General features: G+C 28.4%; 1 protein-coding gene across 1 annotated transcript in view; it reads left to right on the forward strand.

Moving 5' to 3' along the window:
- Nucleotides 1–8,668, forward strand: part of LOC143193413 (uncharacterized) — a 91,487-nt gene extending 82,819 nt beyond the window's left edge. The window contains exons 3-4 of the mRNA XM_076399625.1: nucleotides 69–179; nucleotides 8,464–8,668. Of these exons, the coding sequence (XP_076255740.1) occupies nucleotides 69–179; nucleotides 8,464–8,666 (314 nt within the window). The 3' untranslated portion in view covers nucleotides 8,667–8,668. The remainder of the gene's footprint in view (nucleotides 1–68; nucleotides 180–8,463) is intronic.
- Nucleotides 8,669–20,605: the final 11,937 nt, after the last annotated feature.

The raw sequence follows: 20,605 nt of genomic DNA on the forward strand, positions 1-20,605 counted from the left end.
TTTAAGAATAAAACTATACAGAACAATTTTATTTGTACTAATTTGCGTTTTCTATTATTTTTCTATAGGAGGGAGATCGCAGCTTTCTGTAACGATAGTGGAGGTAGGAAATACTCCTTCTCCAAGCCCCATGAGTGATAGAAGCAGCCAAAATTTACTGCAAACCCCTCTGGAATCAGGTTCGTTAGTATAATTTAATTTTGGTATATTCACAGTATCAGCATAAGTTTAACTTACGGTTTGTTAACCGATGAATGGGAAAATCGAAGGTTATGTTAATGAGAGAAGACTAGAATGAGAGGAAATCTCAAATATTAATAAAAATATTCTTAAAATTAAGTTTTTAAAATAATTGTCTTGTATATATAATATTTTTCTTTGTAATCTGGCTTAATATTATAATGACATATAAGGTTTGCTTTTTATATTTCAGGATATTGCTAGCTTACTATTTCATACAAGTGAGTGTATTCATACACATCTTAAAAACGTATTCAATTTTCTCGCAAACCACAATTTAGTCACTGTAGAGCCACTTTCCTTAACCTTATATATGATAATTTGATATTTTTTTATTGATAGTATTTCAACCTGCAATCATATTTAGGCTACCTAGAATAACTTAAAAAATAATTATTTTCTCTAAAAATTGAACTTGTATTTTCGAACATTTTTATAGGCTGCTAAGTAAATTAATTTAACAATGTTAATAAGCAATTAACAATAAGCTTAACTAGTTTTTGGACCATCAACCATCATCAAAAGTTATGTCAGTTGATGCCTCGTTGATTTGCCTTGTTTTTGGTCCATATTAATGCCTTATGTGAACACATTTTGAAACATTGAGATATTAATATTGATGGTACTACAGGTACTAACATTTATTACTAAAAATTGTTTGATCATTTTGCCTTTAATTTCGATCACCCCAAGTAAAGATTGAATGAATATTTTTGTATCGATATACGTGGAGAAAATTTTGTAAAACAAAGAACTCACTACAACAGGAAACCTTCACATAACATAGACATTTTATATAGCAAAGTTGTTCAATAAGGTCCTGAAAGGTGGATACAATATTAATTGTAAAAAGACCTTTAAACATCTCAATTATTACCTTTTTGTTTGATGAAAATTAGTTTTCATGAGACAATTTTATAGAGAGAGTCGATAAGAGTCATAAATGAGAGTGAATAAATGGACTTTTAAAATAATTCACTAGGTTCAGCTTTGATTCTTCAAGTTTTTTTTGTACCTTCTGTTAGCAGATAAACAAAATCAAATTGATACGGATGGTTAAAATAATATTCTATTTTTATTTTAGCATTTCGGATATATCTACACTGTTATAATCTTAATATGAATTGAAAAATCGGTTCCATGTTACTTCGAAGGGTTGTTTTGATTCAGAAGGACACAATTTTGTTTCCACAAGTTTAAAATTTTTTATAAAAAATATAAACAGTGCTCAATTTTCCTCTGTTAATGTGTACATGTAAGTGAATGAATGAAGAATTCATTAAGAAAATAAAAGTAAATTTTGATTTTTTCGTCAAAAATAACAACTTTAACTATTTATAATGCATTAGAAAATAATGTAGTACATACAATACATACAAAACATTTAGTTTTATAACATATAATGTTTTAATTAAGACCTTTATGTCGGAATATATTTAATATGCATGTTCTAGTCTCATTCACGTAAAGCGACATAGTTGATTGTAAAATCAATAAACATCAAACGACTATCTGTTATCTTATCTATAAGGAAAAACAAGACAAAAAATATATAAAGCGAGGCAGAGAGGTCAAAGACTTTTTTTACATATAACATCGTAAAATGATTTTTTTAATAAAAAATTAAGATATGCATTAGTTATTTATGTTATTTCGGTTTAGGATCACCCCAAATTTATTTTTTATACAATAAATCTCACTAAAGGACTAAAGGAAAGCTACTTTGTATGTTTATATATAAAAAGTAAGGTAATTTAAATTCTACAGGGTGGGGCTATAGAGTTTATCGCTTTTTTATGCCTGTCGAAATTGACTTGGCACTTGTGATAGAAAACTCATTGCATCCTAAGGGAGTGTTTGTTTAGTGTAGGTTTTAGAGTTATGGTGACAAAATTACTACTAATGCAGTATCTTTTAGATACATATGAACTGATTTTTTGTTATAGTTGTTATATGGTTTAGATATCGCCCGATTTGGGTTAAAAAAATTTGATTTGACACTATTTCTAGTTATTTAAATAATTAAGATTATTACTAATTAAGTACATTTGGCTATTTTCTGTATCTCTTATTCGAGGTGTTGTTGCCATTAACGATTCTCCTCTATATATATGCTGTACATGGATTATGATTTTATAAAATGATTGGCAAGCTTTGAAAGAAGTAATATATGGTGAGTACGACGAGTGGTATTAGGACGTTCTCTTTGTCCATATATATTTTTACGGGTTTTCAAGATATGATTATATATTCCTATGTTACATAACTGTTCATATTTTTTACTTCTATAATAATTTTATAGCTATTTCCAATCATGTGCTTTCATACAGTTCCATTTCCCCGATTCTACTGTACTGCCTTCGTCAAGTTAATAATTCTTAAGATTGCGAAGCCACTTTGACAATTTCAAGCACTTATTTGAGTAAAAATACTTAAAAACTACAAAGTTACAATCAATTGTAAATGGCTAAAAAGCAATAGTTAGATATTAAGTCGTAACTGAATACAAATGTTATGTATATGTATTTTTTACACAAGACTTACAAGTTTAAAAAATTACAAAACTACAAAATAGTGCAGGAAACTTTTAGAAACTGTTCATTTCATATTATTTCATTTGTCGCTTTTACAGAAACTAATAATTTCCATTTCTAGATGCAATCGTTGCATTTTACCTGTATAATTTATATAGAGTTTTACATACCATGTAGTTATAGTTTCGTGAAAGTCACTTTTTAAACTTAAGTACTTCAGAAATAGTATTTTAAAATCATATTCATTGATGTATTCTTGTCGTTTACTATAGTATTACTGAAAGTTGTTGCTCTTTTTAGTTGTTAAAAGTTTTTAAGGGTCTTAATATAAGTTATAAAGTTGGTTCTTAATAGACTGACGTAGTTCAAAACCTATGTTCAAACTAACAAATTGGCAACTACTTTTGCGGAGTTTAATAGTTTGTATAAGAAACCATATTTTAAAATAATTTTTCGGTTGTTTATTACTTGGCTGGCTAGGATTATCGTCTTGTTTTGCTAATTTAACATAAGCATGTGTTAAATTTTGTGGGGATATTTCAATACTTTTATATATTTATTATAGCTATTGGGATTGTTGATTTAAAATATTGTGGCAGAAAGTATAAAATCGTTGCCAACAACACTTAAGCAGTATAATAACTCTAGATATATTATCTTTTATTGCGCTGTGTTTGGAAAAATGTAAATTAATCCTTGATATGGTAGTCTCATCTCTGTGGATGAGACTGGGTGCCTATCATCATGAAGTTTGATTAAAACAAGGTTCTCAAGGCTGATATAGGTTCTGTAATGGATTCAAGTTAGCTCTAGTTTTTGGAAGTTTGAAATAATTTTGTTAGTAGACAGTTCAAGGGGCCTAATAATACATTTTTTGTTGTACCAACTTGAATTGACCTAACTATTGATGTAAAATTTTCAAATGGCTGAATATAAACATTTGTCAAAAAGTCTTAGTTTATTCAAGAAAAAATTCATTTACCTTTAATTTCATTTCATTAAAACAACATACATGTTGAATGATATTGAGTAAAATTATCATTGTGGCACGAGTTAGTGTTCACTTGTTCGAAAAATCACTGTACTGAAATATCAGGAAGATTATATTAAATAATGAAGAGCATTTAAAATCATAATATTAAATATTTAGTAGATATTGGGATAAATAAATATTATAATGTATTCTATTGAGCCCCTCGTATTAAAAATAATATACGTATTTTAAAAAGTGTTGTACTCTTTACGAATACGAATATTTTTCCCGCTAAATTATGATGTTTAATAAGCAGATTCCAGCAGGACGTGCTTGATATCAATCGCGATTGTTTACCAAACAAAGCTGACTTTGTCTGCCGTAATTTTCATAATAAGGCCTGGAAGTTATTTGCAAGTTCAAAGCTCGTGCTAAGGTGAATCTGGTATGCCAGGCTCGAAGATATCCGACTGGATTTGGGACTTTGACATGGAAGAACGATTGCGAAATCTCTAAAATTAAAAACTGATTTAATTATCATGTATAAATAAGATGCAATATAAATTCGTATAACTATATTTTTTATTGATTAAATACAATAATACGTTTTTCAATTTTTTTTCTTTTGTTTTTGTTAAAGCTAACATATCGATAAGTATCCGGTCTGAATTTGATGAGTTAAATTGCACTATATTTAAAACAAAATAAAAAAATATTTCTTGCGTTAAGTGAGTCATACAGCAGCCGATATGTACCGCGATACTACAAATACAGTTATATATAGGTTCAAAATTTGAAGTTATTTCAGTGCATACTAAAAAATCCACAAAATAGTTTTGGAACATTATAAAATGTTGTTATGTGTTTACAAATTTATACTTTTCTTTTATACTTCGTTTCTTTTATAATATTATTATTATTATACTACCTTTACCTAACCTAGTACCCTGTACATTCACTGGTTTTATACAATCAGTGTCTTCTGTTCCTGTGTGAATTCCTTCCACAAAATAGTAGTGAATGTTTGGACAAACAATCGTATCGACAGCCACACATTCCTACAATTGGTGACCCCGACGTGATCGAAGTGCCTAACAGATAAACCATCTCAATATAAGCCACTCGACAGGTGCTCGACACGTGCATGAAAGGATAGCACGCGGAACGGAACCCATCATCACATGGTCGACGTTATAGACCAAGATAGACGACGTCCTGCTACACCTTCGATAGCAGCTGATCCCTTAAAACTCCTAACTAAAGTTGGGATCTGTAGGCCACCACGCATTTACCTATCTCAAGTCCAAAAGTTGGCAATGCTGGTGGATTGGTACCATGCGATTCCCAGCTATAAAAAACCACCACGATGACGTCTCGCTCTCTTTTTCTATTCTCCACCCCCTTGTAATAGTACCAGTTCCACAGTGCTACCGTACTTCCTTTACCCAACCTAATATCCTGTCTATTCTCCCGTCGACCACATATATCATTTAATATCAAAATAAACAAGTTTTATTCAAGCAGTGTTTTCAGTTCCCACGCGCATTCCTTCTACAAAATAGTAGTGAGTGTTTGGACAAACAATCGCATCGTCAGCCACACATTCCGACCGACCAGACGAACATTCCTACAAAGAAAGAAATTAATTAAAAAGATTTTTTAGCTGAAGACTTATATGAGGTGGGGCAAAAGTCCCGCTACTGTTTTCATTACGCGCCATCTTGGTTATGTGGCGTTCAGCTCAGTTTCGTTTTAACCATTGTGTTGTGTAGGTGTCCAATTTTTATTGTAGATTAATATACGCCACAAGAATGAACTAATTTTAATTTATAGTTATGTTTTTTCAGAACAATAGATCAATACAGCGTGTACCCAAATACAATAGGACTGATTATCTACATCGAGACATTCAGATACCCACAATCAGTCAAGAAATTAAGAGAATTGCAAGGGGGCATGCTAGGGCATGAGGAAAGACTCCATTCTCATGAGAATATTGAAATATTGCAGCTTTTGGATACCACCAGAACGGGACACAGAATAAAACAATCAAACCATCTGATCTTGTGTAGAGTTGAGTAATAGGGTGCATATAATAAAAATAAAGCAGTGAGATGTATAAACATTATTTTACCAGAGACTGAGATAAGGCCGATGGGTCCTCCTAGTTATATATCTAGATTTAAGTTACCATAAAGACAAATTGTAGGTTAGACGGAAACGACTAGTAACAATATATTAATTAAATAATAAAAAAATAGTTAGGTTTAGTGTTAATTTTAATTTTTTAATGAAGATTTAGGAACACTGGTTGAAAAACTGCTTACTATATTAAAAGATATTTGGTACTAGATTATTCGTGAAAATATTACGACAATCCCAAACGTCAAAATTACTGGATATTAACTTATATCATTAATTACTACCGTTAAACATATATTTATGTCTTTGATTAAAGCCTAAATTCTGTTATAATTCTGTATGAGGCAATGTGTTTCCATAAACTTCGAGTTCTATTAACAATTGCGTTTAATTTTAAATTTTGTTAATGAAAAAGGCCGTTCCGCTTCTCTATATGATTTCCCTAGAGTTCAATGAGAGTAGCGATACTCCAGAGATCCTTTCACATTAAATACCTTGAGTGATTCCCAGAGACTAGCCAAATGTTTTATTAGCGAGATCGCATCTATATTTAAAATAAGCACGTCAAATATAGGCTGATAAGTCTTAACGTTCTCTGCTAACATTAAGGGGTTATACTTAAAAATTAAATGTTTTTCTTGAATACTACATAATGAAATTCAGTGTATAAATGTATGTTTGGGGAAAAAGTTATTTTGTTTTTCGCTAATAGATGGCTTTAAATTGGTGTATCTTTAACAAAACTTTTTCAGTGAAACCATACAATTGACCGCTTGAAATATCAAAATTAAATAAACTTGAAATAGTAAAATTATTTGACAAATAATATATAAAAAACCCTTTTTATCGGAATAATAAATCCGGGAAAGGATTTACCTTAAGCTTTTCAGGTTGATTTAACCAATTTCCTTAATAGATCCGAACCAATGATCAAATAAGAGAAAAAGAACAGGATAATTGGTATCTAATTTACCTTTCGCTTCAGGCGAATTTCCCCGCAGTTTGGCCACTCACCTCACTTCCCTTCAATGATTTAATTTATTTAACTGGTCCCTAGATATTTTCCCATTAATTAATTTAATTATTATTTGTTTAACAGTTTGTTTTTGGGTCAATGTTAATTCGCTGGTGGGGGGTATGCAAAAGTAATACATATACATAAATTATTTTTGACATTTAAATACTTGCTATTGGAGATATTCTACAATAATAAATATTTTCATTCTTAGAATTTTTTAATTATTTATATAACAGGTCAATTAAAAAGTACCCGGCCTATTATTGTAAAACATATTTTTTTGGCAAAATTAGTTTTTTTATTCAACATAATTCCCTCCCAGGGTAATGCACTGATTATAGCGACCCTCCAACTTTTCGTTTAAATTTTCTCCTTTTGCTCCAAAATAATTACCTCTTCATTCGACTAAAATGTCTTCCTAGCGAGCATTTTCTTGAGATTTGAGAACAGGAAATGGTCGCTGGGGGCTAGATCTGAAGAATACGGTGGATGAGGAAGCAATTCGAAGCCCAGTTCATAGATTTTTGCCATCATTTTCACTGACTTGTGACACAGTGCATTGCCTTGGTGAAGCAGCATTTTCTTCTTCTTCAAATGCAGCCGTTTTTCGGCAATTTCGTCCTTCAAACAGTCCAATAACGCTACGCAATAGTCGCTGTTGATGTTCCTTTCTTTTTCAAGGTAGTCACTGAAAATTATTCCATGCGCATCCCAAAATACATCCTCCATAACCTTGCCAGCCGACTGTTACGTTTTCCCACGCTTTGGAGCGGGTTTATCGTATGCAGTTCTCTTGGACGATTGGACTTCGGACTGAAATGATGGAGCCATCCAGTTATCCTTAAACACTGCTCTGAATCATCAACTCATCGTTGGTTTTGGTCAAAAGTGAGCTCGCGCGGCCCTCTCGTACCCAAATATTCTTGAATGATACGATGTACACGCCACGCATGTTAGGTTGATATCTTTACAGAGTCTGCTATTTCATTCAATTTCAATTTACGGTAATTCAAAATTATTTTGTGGATTTTTTTAATGATTTCGTCAGTAACAAACTTTTTTGGAAATCCACTGCGTTCACCACCTTCGATGCTTATTATATGATGGTTGTTGGATTATCATATGATGATGGTTGCTTTTTCTGGGGCATTGCCCGGAAACTCGGCATCAAGCCAAGTTTTTGCTTCAACTGTATTTTTTCCTTCAAAAAGCAATATTCTATCAACACGCGAAGTTCCTTTTTATAATTTTTTTTCACAATAACAAAAGTTGCTTCACTCAAACTGCTATAATTCACAAACTAATGATCCGACAGCTGTCAAATTTATGAACGAATTTTTTTATTGTTAGGGCTAACTAAAAAATATATGGATTTTATTCTAGTAGCTCTATCTATGTGTCAGGTCGGGAATATACAGGCTACTTTCTTACGCAAATCATAAATATAAATAGCGAATCATATATGCATATGAACCTAACGCTGGTTCGAGATTTTTTTAAAATATATGTTCTCAGTTCTATATTATATTTTATTTAATAAAGCTTTCGTGTTTTAGTTCCACCAGCTGGAGCATGCTGCCAAGGCCTTAACCCGGCCTCTCTCCTCTTGGAGAGTCCCCCGAAATGGGGAGACGCCGCACGATACGCGTCCAAACAGCATCGAAAGATCGCCGGTAGGGCCACCTTCCAAGGTCAAGTCTACAACTTCCTAGAGAGACCGGATAACTGGAAATGCTTTTTTTATCATATCATTGTGTAAGTACCCAGTTTAGAATATTCGTTTATAGGACTAGTGTTGTGATACAAGAAAATATAAAGTTTTGATTTATAAAATGTATTATCAAAAAAAAGTGTTAATAAATAATGGGAGAGTTGTCTTTTATATTTCGGTATTAAAGATTGTAGGACTTATGTTGTGATACAAGAAAATATAAAGTTTTGATTTAAATGATGTATTATCGCAAAAAAATGTTAAGAGCTAATGCAATGGTTCTATTTTATATTTCGGGTTTAAAGATTTTAATACTTTGGTTGTGATACAAGGAAATATAAATTTTTAATTTATGAGTTGTATTATCACAAAAAAAGTTTTAATAGCTAGTGGGAGGGTTGTCTTTTATAATTTGGTGTTAAATATTTTGAGGCTTCTATTGTGATAAAAGGAAAGATAAAGTTTTGATTTATAAGTTGTATTACTGTAAAAAAGTGTTAATAGCTAGTGGGAGAGTTGTCTTTTATATTTCGGGATTAAAGATAATTTCAAAAATGTTTTTATATAGTTTATTTTTACGGACTTTCGGCTTTCGGTAATTATCTTTACAGGTTGAGCAATATTGCTTTCGAACATTATTTTTACATGCGGGATTAAAAATTAGTAATCGAATAGATTATTGTACTTAGATGTTTTAAGTTACAATGTCCTAGCGGAGGATCTGTTTTTGGCCCTATTTTTTGATCACAAAAATATATTTTATTAGGATACTATTAAAAAGCGCCAATATATAATTTTTATTATTGTTTATAGTAATACATATAATATACATATATATATATATATATATATATATATATATATATATATATATATATATATATATGAAATATATATATATATATATATATATATATATATATATATATATATATATATATATATATATATATATATATATATATATATATATAGAATATATATATATATATATATATATATATGATATGAAATATATATATGGAAATATATATATATATATATATATATATATATATATATGAAAATTTCCACATGCTATATATATAGCATGTGGAAATTTTCAACCTTTCATTTAAAAATTTATTTTAATAAGCCATCAGAAAACATTCGCCCTTGATAATTGATATTATATAAAAGGAGAATAAGTGACCAGATAGCAGCACTTTATTATAATCCTGAATATAAAAGCCAATGCTAGCTAATCAGGTAAGTACTGTTATGTTATATATATAATATTACCAGCATATTCTGATGTTATTACAGTAACAATAAGCTCAAAACATTATTATAATTAATTGTCCTTACTCCTTGTACATTCTTGGTTCATTATTGGACCAACAGATTCTGAATTGCTGAATTATAAAGGCTTTCGATGATATTGTTTTGCAATTATAATTTAACATTAAGTGTGTTTTATAACATAAAATATTATATTTTCGATATCGAATTAGTGTTTTATCGTGACATGCTGCAATCTTACTTATCTTAAGCCTTTAAGCACTCTGTTTATACGTGTGTTATGATAGGGTATCGTAATATATATTTTTTAGTTTTATCTTACGTTTAAGCATTATTCCATATCAGTTCTTCATTTATTGAGAATATTTTAAAAATACGACCGATATACGAGACTGATAATAATTATTTCCTAACCCTAACAAAATTTTTCAAAGACGTTTTTTGTGTGGCATTAAATTTCAGCTGACGTAACTAGCACTATATTTATAACATTTTCGAGTAAATATTTAAGGGTTGAGATAGTTCGAACGTCATTCCACGTTTCTGATCGTCGTCATACCCGAAAATATCTGAACTTTTATCGACTGTAAACCTTGCATTTTGATTACGTCGTTAAAAATATGTTGACGTCAATGTGGCACCCCCGAATTTTATTATTTAATCGGTTTAATATCGAAATGTCACTGGGCAATATCGGTACAAAATTGAATCATAAAACTAACTTGGGTTTATGACTTGATTATCTGATATTAGTTTATAGGTCAGTTTATGCTGTATTTTAATTTTTCATGCCTTTTCCATATTGTATTGATTTTTTAGTTGTTAGTATCCTAAATAGTTTATAACACTAATTGGTGTTAATTTGACTTACACCCCTAAAGAAAGAAAGTTTCGAAAAGTATAAAATAATTTATGCTTTTGCAGATTATTTTCAAGTGAAATAAACATTGTTTCACAAGATATTTATAAAGGTTTAAAGAATACATGATAGAAGAAAAGTGAAAAAAAATTAAAATCTGAAACTCTACATGCTGATGAAGTGGCTGACGACTTTCTTAGTAATCTGGAACCGAAAAAAGAAAATTCTTAATTCATAAAATATTACGACAGACAGTTAAAAAAATTGACTATATTTATTCAAAGTGGCAAATATTTAAATTTTGTTATAGAGGAATATGTAGAGATTACTCACACCAATTATCAAGTAAATTGATTCAGTAGAACTTAAGTTATCATATCAGCGGCCTCGGAAGAAGTGGTTATAAGAAAAATTCCTTTAAAGTTTCGTTTTTAGATGCCGCGTCACTGAAGCAGTTATATCTCCGACAATAATTTAAATATTTAAAAATCCTCATAAGTATATATTTTTAAAGAGCTTTGCTTTTAAGATATATATTTTATCAATTTTCTGGACTAGCATATCCCTACGATTTAAACGTTAAAGTTTAATATCTTCTTACATTTATATGCTTTAATAAATTATCAAACAAAAAATATATATTTTTTTTAAATATAGTTAGAAATAATTTAGATATTGATCAAATTAATCTGGTTCATAAAAACATTAAATCAAATATAGAAAAAGTAAGAATTATTTTTCCGAAGACGATAAAAGTCATTTTTATTTATATAATGCAGTTCTTTATACTCCATAAAAGATTAATATGCAGCATACGTGATAAATGGGATAAAAACTCATCATATAATCGAACGATAGGGCCATTTTTCATTTTTATCGCCTGAACTGCTTCTAGTGTGTATAATATAAGAACTTATCGGTTTCAATTTTTCATTATATAAATTTATAAATTTAAATTACTATATAGTATAGAGTGAGTCTCCCTAATACAGACTTTTAAGGGCTAAAAACGCAAATGCTCTACCTAAAAATTTTATTACTATTATAATAAAATATGAATATTTATAATTTTTGAGAACTTTATTGTTAAGGTATCCTTCAGTCTATCTTATGCATTTCAAACAAAATCTATCAATTACTGTCTTTAAAATACATGGAGATGCAGAATTTAAAATAAAAATACATTTTTAGTTGAAAGACAGAGCAAACATTTCAAGGAATTATGATAATCATTTTCTAGTTAAGCATTGTTTTAAGATTCCATATTCATTGTTTCACTTGATTGTATATTGCCTTCGTTCGTTTATTACTAATTTTTAATATACGATGTTTATGATGGCCTTTAATTGTATCTAAATAATTATTGTAAGGATACGTTAGGTTTCCTAAGTTATTTATTATTATCGGGATTTACTAAAATAAGTGTATTATTATGGAATTATAACTATATGGTTTTAAAATAAATGTGGTAGGCGATGTAGTATATTTCTGTCTTTCTTTGATTATTTTATAATTTATGAGTTGAAAGATAGTTTCTGACGGCTATATAATATAGTAAGAACAATAGAAAATAATTATCAAGAAAGGTATATCATATACATGTAAGTTATGATCAGATCAAAATCATGTTTTACTTTTTTGATAGAAAATTTCGTAGATATTCATATTTAATTGGTATCAATTTGTAATTATATATAGTAAGAACATGTCAACAAGTGTGATTTTTTTTAACACAATATCAAAGAAAAATATATTAGCGTAAATTTCTTGACTGTTTTATGTGACACTTCCACTTAAAATTGGAAGGCTATGTAAACCTTTTTTGAAATATTTCCAAGAATAATTTCCTATACCATCTCCATGCAGGTGTCACATGTGAGATGGACATCTTTTTTTGAAATCAGCTCATTAATTTTGTAAATGTTAATAAGTTATTAAAAATAAAAATACGCATTAAATACTACTTACATTAAATACTAAATACTAAGTAAGAAAATAACCACATTATGTTTTAAACTAAGAATAATTATATTATAAATAAAGTTACTACGTTTTTGTTTAACTAAGATTATTTATGCAGATATTTATACTATTAGTTACAAGAATAAGAAACCTTTTATAAAGTAAATTCGTGTTACTGTGTTTAAAACAAAATGTAGACAAAATCCTATTATCAAAAACGCCTGGAAAAAGGTTTAAAATTTTGATTTCAAATGCTGCGGTTTAGATACCCGCGTAAAACAAGTATATCTCCAAAATAATTTACATCTTGTAAAATACTCTTGAGAGCACATTCCTGAAAGGGAAACATTCCTGTAAAGAAAATTAGATTTTTCTTATAATTTCTAGACCAAAGTTCTTCAATTATATCTTCGAAATACAAAGAACTGTGGAACAGAATTTCAGTCAAAAAAAGCGCAATAGTTGACGGAATTAAATTAAGATGGCTGCATTGAGAGTAGTATCTCAAGAATGAATCAACGAGAATAAGACCAACGAAAAATAATATAAAGTTTATGCGAGGAGGTAGATTAGCGCTGCCAGTTTTACGTTTGAAAATATTTGCGTTTTATGAGCTTGGCTTCCTAGCTCGACAGATATTAAGTTAGAATATCGAGTTGGGTTTCTCTGGGAAAAATAAACTTTAGTTTAATGCAAGGGAACATTAATGAATAATCAGTTCAAAAAACTGTGATGGGAGTCTCTATATTCATTCATAGTTTTTTCAGAACAGGTTGCTTTGCTTTTTGCTATTTTATAATAAAAATGGACTAACGTTTCATAACATATTCAGAGTGATTACAACTTTATGTATATTTGTTAAATTAGGATTTGTTTTTTCATTTGTTAAATAGTTGGTTTTCATAGAAAGCTAAAATTGCAATTTATTGTTTTATTTGTAGTATTATTTTCTTACCAAAGAACAAATATTTATGTTTTGGTGGTTGAATTTGAGAAACCATAGCCCGAATCTATAGGTTGATAACACAATAAATCAGGCTTATAAACTAAAACTAATAGCAGGTAATAACTTTTATAGCTGATAGATTAAAGATAGCTCCAAGGTGTTAACATAATTTGCTGTAGTATAACGACTTCTCGAATGATCTTTATGATATAAGTTAGTATAGCTCTATTCCTTTCACGTCTAATAAATTAAGATTATATTAATAGCTCAAAGTTATGTTACTACGGCATTATTCAGACTTGTAATTTGGTATTTACCATAACTTTATTAATAATTATATTTTATTAAATATACATTAACTTTGCAGAAATTTAAAAAATGTAATAAAACTACTGATACCGCATAAAAATTATAATAGTTTTATTATTTTGATATATGAATAAATATAGTTTTCATTAAAAGGCATCGAAAAAGAGATATTTATCAAAATGGAGGTACTAAAGTGTACGTCATCGCTATTAACCCAAAGAGCAGTGTCTGAAGGAGACAATGTCACACTCAAGAGGCGAATGAAATGAGCGGAAATGTGAACATTAAGAAATATCTCCGGCTATATCATCAACGAGGACAAAGAAAATGCCATAGATATACAGCAGCATAAGACATCCAGATGTTAGAGTAGTAATATAAGAACTACGAGATGAAAAATTTAAACATTTTATTATATTATTATAAAAACTTTTATTTTGAAAATATATTTGGAACTATATAACATAAACACGTCTATTAATACTGTTCCTAATTGAAAAATATGAATGTATTGGTGATATAAATAATTTTAATATACGACATAATATACCAGCTTTACCATATTATACAATATTGTAATGTGCTTCCGTAAGTACATTCTATAACTTGGGCTTTGAATACTTTTGAATGAATGATAAGTGGTATAAATGGTGTTATCAAGAATTATTTCATGTACATGTAAATTGTGATAAGATTAAAATCAGGTTTTAAATTTTAATCAGGAAATCAGGAATAATCAGGTTTTTATTGGAAAGTTTTGATATATTACATGCAATTAATTGGTATTAAATTCTATTATAGTTATTTTAATATAGGAAAGAAATATTTTAAACAAGTTTTCATGACATTAGCTGTTAAGTCACAAAAATATTTCCTAAATTTGAGATAATTTTTCATATTTTTGAATAACATATTTTTAAAGGATTATGTAATATCAAATAATGACCCTCGAACAAAGGAAATTCTATATAATTATATGATATTTTTAAAAATTATAACGGTTTGGCATTATAATATATCAGTTTTATCGGATTTGAATGGATTGCATTTCTGTAAATGTATTGTATAAATGTATGTATTACCAATACATTATATACCATATAAAATATACTTTTTGAATTTTATCATCAATCATATCATTCATATCATATTCGAATAATATTATCAAGGAAGGTATATCATATACATATAAATTATGACTAAATCAAAATCACATTTTAAATGTATTCATTGGAAAGTGTAGATATATGCCTTGAAATTAAATGGTGTTAATGTTTAATCGAACTTATGGTAAAGTTGATTTAACATTTTCATGATCTTTTCTTCATGTCGATGAAGGACATATTAAAGGCTTATGACTGTCATGAAAAGTAATCGAAATTCTTTGTCACAGTGATTGTGATACACACAAAACTGCAATTTTGTGTCGTCTTTCATAAGTTTTATAATAATAATTGAGATTCCCATATTATAAGTCATAAATCCTATTTTGCACCAAGGAAATCAAATTGTTTAATAATTTTGTTCGAAATACATGTTTTGTAACATTTTCTTGTACATATGTTTTAATTGTACGTATTGTTGTCTCGTTTTATTGTTATATTATAACGAAATTAATCAGATTCGATTTCACATTTCTCAATTTGGAGCCTATTCACAGTAATAACAAATAAAAGTTAGCCAATCTGAACGCCAGCATTAACAACAATAAAAAACAGGTAACTGTAATATATTCGTTCGGCCACGACGGGTTAGTACGTGTCAGCACGGCGAGATGGCGATACGAGAACAAACCTTAAATCGATTCCCGATGAAAAAAACAATTACCACCAACGACGCCATCACGTTAGCGGTGCTGCGCGATTCGCGGCCAACTTTGACGCCGTCCAACAGTTGGTTTCAGACCGTCGCGTGACCGCAACGGGACCTTATTTCGCGCGCTTTTTTGTTTTCAAAAGTTCGCCGATTCCAGTTGCATTTCGATTTTAAATAATTCATCACGCCTTAACCACGTCGCCGTAATAATCGATGTTCGTTTGTTATTACGTGAAGTGTTCTCTGTACGCGATCCTCGCTTGTTTTTTTCCCAATGCTCCTAAGCTACTCCGAATAATTATTTCGATGTTTTGTATGTTTTAATATATCACTCTATTCCTGTTTGGTAGCTTGATAATAAAGTGGCTATCATACTTCAAGGAATTATGAAAATCCCTTTCTAGTTGACCTCTGATGATCTGATATTTATTGTAACAACAGTGTTTATAGAGTAATAATATATAATAAAAATAGCTATATCATTACATAATGTTCCATATATTAATACATTGTTTCAATAGGTTATATATTGTTTTAAATTGGTATGTTATTAATTCTTGTTTTTATATTTTGATTTATCAAAGTTCCCATTTCTGTTTTATTTTATAAAAATAGATTTAATAAAAGTGTCTTTCATAGTACAAGTAATTATGATAATTATTTTCTCTTTGAGATTTGTTCATCATGTTCATGTATTAAAACAATAGGATCTATACTGTAGCAATAGCATCTTTATTACAAAAAGTTCCATATAATAATACGTTGTTTCAATAGGTGATATATTGTTTTAAATTGGTATATTAATAATTTTGGTTTTGGTATATCAGTTCAAATTCATAGTTCAAGCAATTATGATAATAAATTTCTAGTTGAGTTTTGTATACCAGATTTACTAAGATAATAGGGTTTATACTGTAATAAAATATAAATAGCTAAATTATTACAAATGCTGTTTTATGCTGATCTATTATTATTTTTTAAATATGAGAGAGTCTTTTATTTTATCTATATAATTACTTTAAGTAGTAGTTCTTTATTATTATTGGGTTGTCTTAAAAGATACGTACTATTAACGAATTATATGACTGGTTTTGCAATACATTTTAAAATATATTTTATAACTTACTATTTGAATGTTACTTTTAGTGTGAGTGCCAGCTAAATATCATAAATTATGGTCCTATTAAAATCACATTTTAAATTGGTTTATCGAATAGATATTTTTTGTAATTAAATCGTACTATTTTTAGTCATATTTACTGTGAAATATAATAACACTATAAAACATAAAACGAAAATAACAATATAAAATGCAAAGTATGCTTAACCTGAATTTTACTCATGTTATAACAATCAAATATAATGCGCTTATATATTAGCCCTAATATCGTATTTCTTTTAATAATCAAGTTATCATAACTTAATGTTATATTTTCGGTATTTATTATAAGCATAGGAGATATTTTAAAACATTAACTATATCTTGATACAAACTATATTCTATTTGAAATTCATTTTCAACTATTTGTTCTACAAATCGACAAATACCACCTGGCACTACGTTCATTTATATAAATACAAACAAACGCTTTTGTTTTTACTATTGTGATTAATTTTTGTTAAGGTTATCGTTTGTTAGCATGTTATTTACTATAGATGGATTTTAAGTTGAAGTTTTGGTAATGCATTTAATAAGTTTAATTATAGAGGATCATTATTATAACTCAGGTAATTTAATTTTATACTGTGTTAGTTATTTCTTATTTTAATAATATATAACATATTCACTGAAAAATTCCTGATATAGCTAATTATATACATGATTTTTTTGAATTATGTTGATATAATTATTTTTTGTCGATATTTTGGGGCTTATTTGCTTGCACCATTCACGCTAAATCTTTCATAGAGTTTAGATACGTAACAATTTCATATTAAGAGTAAATAAAGAAAAATCAGTAAAAAAATTACAATTTGGAAGGTTTTAGTTGATGTTATATATCGAATTTCATTTTTTTTGCAGAATTTTTGATAATTATCATTAACTGATATTAAATATTTGCAATATGACTAAATATAATGTAAAATATGAACACACTTTTCGGAACTGTTAGACATATTCAGAAAAGTTTACTTGCCCCTCTGGTCGAACATCAAAAGCTTTCGGTGAGATTATCTAAATTGGAAATGAATTCGAGCTATCGACAACGAATGGAATGGATTTTCTATTTACGGCACAGCCACAGATTGAATATTGTACACTTTATTATGTTGAAGGGCTAGAAGGGAGCTGCAAAAGAGGTAATGTTAGCTTTAGATTAAATTTTAGGTCATATAAAATTGAGTGGATATATAACGTTTTTTAAAATAATATAAAATAAACAGATCAATAACTACGGGAATTAGACAAAAGGAATGCTAATACGTATGTATATACATTATTTAAATTGTATGTATTATTATTTTTCAAATCATTTCTCTTATTTATATGTGAAACAGTATTATTTATTAAAATAAAGTGGTGCCAAAATACTATTGCTATAAAAAGTAAATTTTATTCTCAGAGCTTTAAAAGGAATATAATTAGACAAGTGTCCTATGTATTACGATGCATACGTTGAATTTATAAATGACATAACAAATATTATAAAAATGCATATATAGTGACGACATATATAAATGTTATAGTTTTAACATAGTTGATCAACAATCTAAAGTTGTAGATCTGAAATTGAACCGAAAACAGTGAACTGGCTCTGATTGATATGCTATTCATATTTTAAAGAAGATTTATATATAAGGTTGAATATGTTGAATAATTGGACTGAATTGCTTCTTCCAGCATGTGCATATATTGAGACATTTTAATATAACAACTACCTGCATTAGCAATACCCAAAGGCCTGTAAAAGATGAAATTAAAAAAAAAATTACGTTTCCCTTAATTAAATTTTACATTGGATATACTTAGTGCGATCTTAATTTACAATTTAGTTTCTTACTACAATTCTATAGTACTTACATTAATACACGAGTTAGGCGAGTACGGGATTAATACATCAGCATCAATACATCATCATGTACTTCCCAATTTTTTTTCAAGAAATGGAAAATGGCCTATTTTGGTTTTGTAGTTTAAAATTAGTTATTATTATAATTAGTTAATTTAAAATTAGTTATGGTTATCATAGTTCAAGGAATTATGATAATTATTTTCTAGTTTAATTTTGTTGATCGAATTTATTAATACAAATCGTGTTTATATTCTAATAGCTATATTATTACAAAATATTCCGTATATTAATATACTCTTGGATGAAACATTATATTTTAATTAATGAATGGAAAACCTTGAAAAACAATTTGAAAGAAAATATTCTAAAGATGTTAAAGAGATATGAATTATTTATCATATAACATATAGAAGAAAAAGTTGTAGATAGTTAAATGTGTTATAGAGAGATCAAAGGCATAGTATGTGGAACTGTAAAGGTTTTGCATACCAGGGAACCATACCTAACTTGCCATATCTAAACTAAAAAGACTTTAGAATATGCTGCGAAATGCAGAAATTTACATTCGCATCGCAGATGTGTTTTCATATAAGCGTGTATTTTATAGAAAAATTAAATTTAAAATGCCAGAAAAAAATGCTTTTATATATTAGGTATGATACTTTAATATAAAGAATTTTTAATTAGAAATAGCTTTATGTTGCAAGGTTAATAATTTTATTATTTTTTTGTTAATAGATGCATTAATTAGTAGAGAGGTTTAATATTTTAGGAAGGAGATCCATATATAGTTCGTCCAATAAAACGGTGAACTCACGTTATGTAAGTTTATGGTCAAAACGTCACAATGTTAACGCATCAATTTTCAATTTTACTTAATTTTGGCTTAACAAAATTCTAAATAAAAAAAATATCTAAATAAAATGTTATTGAATATAATTTATATTAATATTATACTACATCTATTACATATATTATTTCGTTCTTATTTGAGGTAATTGATTGCAGACGCATTCTCTTTCTGAGTCTGACTAAATAGTGGCTTCGGCATTTTAAATCAGGCTAATAATAAGCAATTATTTTAAATTTATTAAAATATGCAGTGCTAAAATTACATTTGCCAGTTTATAAACTTTAATTACTACCTCTAATGTTTCGAACGTTTGTGAACGTTTGACAACTCTACGAATTTTGTAAGATGATTCTGTAGATTTGTATATCATTTCCACTAGAATAACCTTTCTGACATCCTTATGAGGTAGTCTTTGGATTTATGCATATTGTTTATGCAATGTTGATTTTAATAAGTTACCTTTTACCGAATAGCTAGATATTAATAGGTCTTAAACAAGTCCTAATATTAACAGTGAAGTTTGATTATTTTGTTATATTTTGTGTGTTAAAGCATCACATTACTTGAAATAAAACGGAATATTAAACTTAATTGTAAAACAGTTTCTCTATAGATTTTGGCACAATTTTTTGTTTATGATGCCCGCTTTCTTTCATGATATTGTATATGTGGCATTAAATACATGGTTCTATTTAACGAGACATATAATGTATTTTCTAATTTTGTCATTTCGCATTGCCGTACAAAACTTCTTCGAAAAGAGCGGAAGAAATCGATATCAACATGCGGCGCTTTTGCTCTAATGGAACTCAACTCGCAGCACATAAAGCAACAAATGCAGTTTTTTGCATTGTTTCTCTTTCAGGGCCATTTGCGATTTTTTGAAATTACAGTTCATAATGAATTAAAACGTGACGTGTAACGAATTGTAGACATTCTCTTGCTTTT

Source organism: Rhynchophorus ferrugineus, unplaced genomic scaffold (genome assembly GCF_030347505.1).
Source record: "Rhynchophorus ferrugineus isolate W39M unplaced genomic scaffold, kcgeb_rfMv2 rfM3, whole genome shotgun sequence".
Classification (NCBI taxonomy): domain Eukaryota; kingdom Metazoa; phylum Arthropoda; class Insecta; order Coleoptera; family Curculionidae; genus Rhynchophorus; species Rhynchophorus ferrugineus.